A 5,654-nucleotide genomic window follows, 5' to 3' on the forward strand; every position below is an offset into this window, starting at 1 on the left:
CATGTCATTTTCTTATTTTTTCCTTTTCTTTTCTTTTTCTTTTCTTTTCTTTTTCCTTTCTTTTTCCCTTCCTTTCCCGCGCGTCACTCTCCCTCACTCTCTCTCTCACTCTCCCGTGCCTTCTCTCCCTCTCTCATTTTTGTCCCAAATCAAAACGGATCTTGAACCAAGGAAAAATTTAAAGAAGTTTTCAACGTCAAGAGAATGATTCGAGATAAGATTACTAAAAGAACATCCCTTGAATCTCAAGTTTTTGAATTTCAAAACTTATTTTTGGTTCAAACCGGATTTTGATGGTTTTTGAGTAAAACTAGAGTATAAATTTGAGATCTTGGGTTCTTTGGACTTATTTTAGGACCTAGAACCCAAATCTAGTGATTTCCCTTTGAAATATTTCGATTTGAGACTGGATTTGCAGGTTTTGGACTAATTTTCGCGAGCTTATCTCGCGCAGTTGATTCCACCACGGTCGACCGGATCACATGAAAACCGATCGACCTATCCGGTCGACCGGATTGTAGGCTGACCGGTCGACCGGTGTGCACACCACCGGTTGACCGATAGTGTTGCACTGCTCTGTCATCGATCGACCGGTTGACACAGAGTTTGACCCTATTTGGCCTGAAATTGCTGTTTTAACCCATGTTTTCAGAGATGATCCAAATTAGCTTCATTTTGGAACTTGAGATAAGTGAATTGGCATTGTTAATCCTTAATTTGATATTTGATAACCTTTGGAATGATATTCTGAAACATAAAAATGAATTAGGGCACACTAATTGAAAATCTTGGTACATAATTGAGATTTCGATCGTTTTAGGAATGAGAATTGATCCTAAAGTGTTCTCTTGCATCAGTGATCGCTGAGGATTCAGACTGAAGGGGCTTGAGGAAGCGGAAGCCGAAAAAGGCAACGTTAGTCCCAGGTTTGATAGTGCGAGGTAGGATTTATATCCCTTTTCTTTGTGAGTCTGTTTTTAAAAAGGATTTCGGCCTTGAAAATGTTTTAAAGAAAGGGATTGGTTTGCGAAAGAAAAACATTTTGAAAACCATGGCTTGTTTAGTTTATGGAAATCCATGGCTTGTCCTGTCCATAGAATCCATAGCTCGTTTAGTCATGAAACCTCATAGTTTGTCCAGTCATGGGGCTCACGGCTTGAATAGTTCGTGGGAACATATTAACGATTTCAAAATGTTAATGAATGATTTCTTAAACAAAGAGATCTTGTGAACTGGTAATAGAGTCTATTGCTGTAAACCTAGATAGGATGAGGAGAGTGCATCCTCGGGGGCAGAACTCGAAACTCGATCTGGGTAGGCGAGACACTTGGTTAGGTAAGTAATTTGTACTAATTACTTGCTGAAGCCTGTAATATGGAGAATTTACATTTATTTCCTTTGAAAAAAAAGATGTGAAGTTCCGACTGTCTGTTGGAACTGAATGTCTATTCATTTACGTACCCATTTATTCATTTACTTGCACTTTATCTATTTATTTATTTTACATTCTTGCAAATTATATCCTACTGGGTCTTTCGCTCACGTTTTATGTTTCAAATGTATTAAATCCCTCCCATGAGACTCTAAGAGCGGTGCGGGGTAGCAGAAGATTGCTACTGTTGGATCAAGAGATGATTGAGTTTATCCTCTTGAATAAATGTAAGCAATTTGAGAATTCTATAAACTTATGTAATACTTGGATTTACTAGACTGTGGTTGATGTCTGTTGTAATGATTATTTACATAAACATGTATGTACGATACTGTATGTCCTGTGAGGTAGAGCCCTGTGTGTCAGAAGTTCCGGAATTCTGTAATTTATTTATATTTTAATGCAGTTAAGTGTGGGGCCCGGTTGGGAATCTACTTTATTAATCCCAAATCGAGTTCCACGTCACCCACCCCGTTTGAGGGGCATGACAATAAATTAATATAATCTATAGATTATTTGAAAAGTTTTTCTGAAATTTTGTTATACACGATCTGTCTCCCCGCCACGCTTCCGCATCCGAATTCGATTCGACAACCAACAAATCTACCTTGTAATTTAAATAACATCAATATTTGTGAAGCAAACCTTCCAATTGTTTGGCTCAGACAGCAACAATACTTTGCACATAAACCATACTCCTTGGCAAAACCTAACAACAAAACGAACATAACAAAAACATTATAAAAACAACAGTATTCAATTTCAGAGCAAACATTTAAACAGAAATAAAGGGCAAAAAGCCTGTAATTTAGAAACTAACCGTGACAGAAATTATGGTAAGCCTAACGTACATTGCGTTTCGAACAACATTGGTTAAAACGTTTCAATTGTCACTTTACAGATAACTCACCTATCAATACAAAAAAATAAATAAAAAAGAAAAAAAGATCAACATAATAGAGATCAAAGCATTTGATGTACCATTTGATCGGTTGATGAGTCCAATATAATAGAGATCAACGCATCTAAGCATGCCTCTTGTTCAAGTACTTCCCTAGTTGATAATATGTTCATCAAATTACACTAAAAAGTGGATCATCCCAATCCTATTTTTTAAAGAATACCACAGAAAACCAATTCAAGAAAAAAAAAAAAAAAACTAAAAATTTAACAAAAAAAGTTGTATTTGACTTTCATTCATCTTCAAGATTTATTCCAACTTAAGCACTGCTAGATCTAGCTATAAATCACTCTGTTACATAATTGAAAGTGAATACCTTATCAGATTCTGCAGTAAGGACAATCGCACTTTGTTGAAGCAATGCATTCAATCTTTCTCTTTGGAAATTCAATCTTTCTCTTTGGAAATTCAACAGCATAATATTAATTGCATTACTAAATAAAGAATCCCCCTTGGCTTCGCCAAATTCTCTTCCGGGTAACTTGGGAGGTTGCAAAGTCAAAGGTAGAGAATTTTCATCCTCTGATAGCAACTCTACAACTTGACATGTATAGTAATCAAAGTAATCAGGCCCATCCCTATTACATTCCTCGTAAACACCTAAAGCCTTTGAATCTTTTAACATAACCAACAAAGTCTTCTACAGCACAAATCACCACTAAGCTTATCAGGCAGAAGGGTAACCATAAATCATTAACAAAAGTAAAGGACAATCTTTTTCATTTTTTGATTATAGAAAGCAAATGGCCATTGATCAGAACATAGCCAATGAATCCCACAAACAGAAATTCCAAACATATAGGTACAATTATCACCTTGTATATTTATAAATAGGCTTAGCTATGTAATTGATGAGTATTGAATACAATTTCAGTATTATTCCCACTCTTGATTTCTTCTTCCTCATTCCTTTCTCAAATTTCTTCCTAATTTCTCTTCTAAATCTCTTCCTTTCCTCTTCTTTTTCTTCTCTCTTTAGTTCTACATCACCTTAATTCTTTTCTTAATAAGAAGAATAATAATTTGGCAAGCAAATAGATAATCAGACAAATGTGAAGAAACCCAATAGATTAAAACCCTTTTCTCACAGAAAAATTATGAACAAATGCACAGGTTTTACCTGTAATATACCAAAAGCAACACCTTTGACAACCTCCATTATTGGGCGTACATCCATGCCCTTTGGAGACAACAATTTCTTTCTCCGAGCCTTTACTCTAAGCGCCTATATTTCGTTTCGCATGACAGTTTCATTCATAATGAGAGATCTACAATTCAAAAGATTTTACTGCAACCACACACACACATATATAACACCAAATTAAAAAAAGAAAAAAAAAAACTTTGAAAATGAGAGGAAGATTATGGACCTGAGACATGAAGGAGCGTACTTGCAGAATTGTCCCTTGAAAAACGTCATCAACAGAAAAAGCACAACAATAAAAGGGTATTGTATAAAAAAGCACAAAATTCAAACAGTTAAAGAAAATAACAACAATCAGTGGATAAAAAAGGGAGAAGAGACAAAAAACATCATGAAAAGAGATGGTGGAGATTGGTACCTTCTAAAGCAAAATAGTTTGAGAAAGTGAAATTGCCAATCTTAGAGAGAGAAGAATTCAGCGTCGTAGAGAGAGAGAAAGAGAGAGAGAGAATTTGATGGGATGGAAAATTGAGTTTGGTGGGATAAGACTGTGAGCGCCTAAATTGGCACCAAGAAGAAAGGAAAAACCGGCTGGTTTTTTTTTTTTTTTTTTTGCTCAGAAGAACCTAGTAGGTTCTTCGAAGAAGGAGAAGAAAAGAGGAAGGAAAGAAGGAGAAGAAAAAAGAAAGAAAAATACAAAAAAGTCTCTGCCCAATAAAGGGAGAGAACGGGCAAAACAGTCAAATCAACCAATTAGATTGGAGCGGAAAGACCACGCAGCCCCTGTACCGGTAGAAGGATAAACAGGGATTTAAGGGCAAAATTGTTACTCTTCTATAAAAAGACAATAAATTAAGAAGGCGTTTGGTTCATAAATTAGAGTTATGAGATTATAATCATTTTATGAGAAAAAATATTGTAACGAATCATGAACTATGATTCAAATCATTATATGAATCTGCTTACTAAACGTCTCCGGAGTCTTAATCAACAGTAATCTTAAGCTTTCCTTTAATATAATAATAATAATGTCTACTAAAAAAAGAAAAGAAAAAACTTTCAACACTAGCCGTGTAACAAATTGCGGATGGAGATGGGGGTTGTTTGGTTGGAGAATTCGTATCCCGATTTAAATCATAATTTATGGTTCGTTACAGTGTTTTTTCTCACAAAAAATACACGTAAATAAAAAATATAGTCAAAAATAATTTTAATCTCATGATTCTAATCCATGAACCAAACGTTTTAGTATCATTTTTTTTTGTATGGATAAAAGTAGTGTTGGACTTTCGGGCGGCGGGCATGCCCGATGCCCGAAAATTTTCGGGCACGGCGGGCAGGCCCCTCTCGCCGCCCGAAAAATGTTTTTCTTCGGGCACGGGCTCGGGTAGCCTGAAAATGGTAAGCCCCCCGAGAGCCCGCTGCCGTGGAGAAGCCTTCCCCCGCCGTTCGCCGGATTTTTTTTAAATTTTCCGGCAAATACCCGAAGCTGCCCGAACTGCCCGAATTACCTGAATTTTTTGTGACCATTGCCCGAATTTCGACCCGTGCCCGAAAAATGCTCGATTTTTTTTTACCGTTAGCCCGAAAATGCCCAAATTTTGAAAAAAAAACGGTCTTTTGTCCGAACCCGAACCCAAACCCAAATTTTGCCCGAATTTTTGAACCAAACGGTTGGATTTTTATCCTTTGCCCGAATTTTGCCCGACCTGCCCGAAAATTTTGTAGCCGTTGGACCCGAATTTTTGGGGGAAAAATTTTTTTTTTCAACCCAAAAATTTTCCTATAAATACCCCCCAACCATTTTTCTCATTCCTCACCCCAAAACTCTCATTCTCTCTCAATTTCTCTTAATCTCTCTCAATTTCTCTTAATCTCTCTCAAATCTCTCTTAATCTCGCTTAAATCTCTCTCGAATCTCGATCTCTCTTAAGCTCTCTCAAAGCGCTCTCAATCTCTCTTATTTTTCATAATGGCTTCTTCTGGTTATGGTGGTGGTGGTGATATTCCTATTGATGCCCAATTTAACATCGAAGAAGGGCAATTTCCTAATGTTTTTCAATCGCAGGAATCGCAAACTATGGAAAGAGATGCTGATCAAACTGCAAATCCGAGCC

General features: G+C 36.5%; 1 protein-coding gene across 3 annotated transcripts; it reads right to left on the bottom strand.

The window, feature by feature from the left end:
* Nucleotides 1-1,994: 1,994 nt before the first annotated feature.
* On the bottom strand, nucleotides 1,995-4,166 carry LOC112091290. Of its 3 annotated transcripts, XR_002902076.1 has the most exons (7): nucleotides 3,956-4,166; nucleotides 3,764-3,798; nucleotides 3,514-3,681; nucleotides 2,710-2,933; nucleotides 2,414-2,538; nucleotides 2,253-2,342; nucleotides 1,995-2,141 (listed from the first exon to the last, which is right to left on the bottom strand). XR_002902076.1 is itself a non-coding variant. In XM_024164484.1 (5 exons), exons 3-5 carry the CDS (start codon nucleotides 3,568-3,570, stop codon nucleotides 2,094-2,096), a joined length of 426 nt encoding a protein of 141 aa, XP_024020252.1. In that variant the 5' UTR covers nucleotides 3,571-3,681; nucleotides 3,764-3,798; nucleotides 3,956-4,166; the 3' UTR covers nucleotides 1,995-2,093. The 3 variants fall into 3 exon arrangements, 2 of the variants coding, with proteins under 2 accessions (XP_024020252.1, XP_024020253.1); XM_024164484.1 differs by lacking the exons at nucleotides 2,253-2,342; nucleotides 2,414-2,538 and having other exon boundaries at nucleotides 2,710-3,030; XM_024164485.1 differs by lacking the exons at nucleotides 2,253-2,342; nucleotides 2,414-2,538; nucleotides 3,956-4,166 and having other exon boundaries at nucleotides 2,710-3,030; nucleotides 3,764-3,849.
* Between the last annotated feature and the right edge of the window lie 1,488 nt (nucleotides 4,167-5,654).

The sequence above is a fragment of the Morus notabilis genome, unplaced genomic scaffold (genome assembly GCF_000414095.1).
Source record: "Morus notabilis unplaced genomic scaffold, ASM41409v2 Scaffold995, whole genome shotgun sequence".
Taxonomy (NCBI): Eukaryota; Viridiplantae; Streptophyta; class Magnoliopsida; order Rosales; family Moraceae; genus Morus; species Morus notabilis.

Bases quoted from the DNA above. Each gene is read 5' to 3' on its own strand.
- LOC112091290 (XM_024164484.1), bottom strand. From the start codon at position 3,570: ATGGATGTACGCCCAATAATGGAGGTTGTCAAAGGTGTTGCTTTTGGT. The intron at 3,031-3,513 runs GTAAAACCTGTG...GTGCTGTAGAAG, and splicing joins TTGCTTTTGGTATATTACAG to ACTTTGTTGGTTATGTTAAA. The intron at 2,142-2,709 runs GTATTCACTTTC...TTTTGTTGTTAG, and splicing joins TTACTGCAGAATCTGATAAG to GTTTTGCCAAGGAGTATGGT.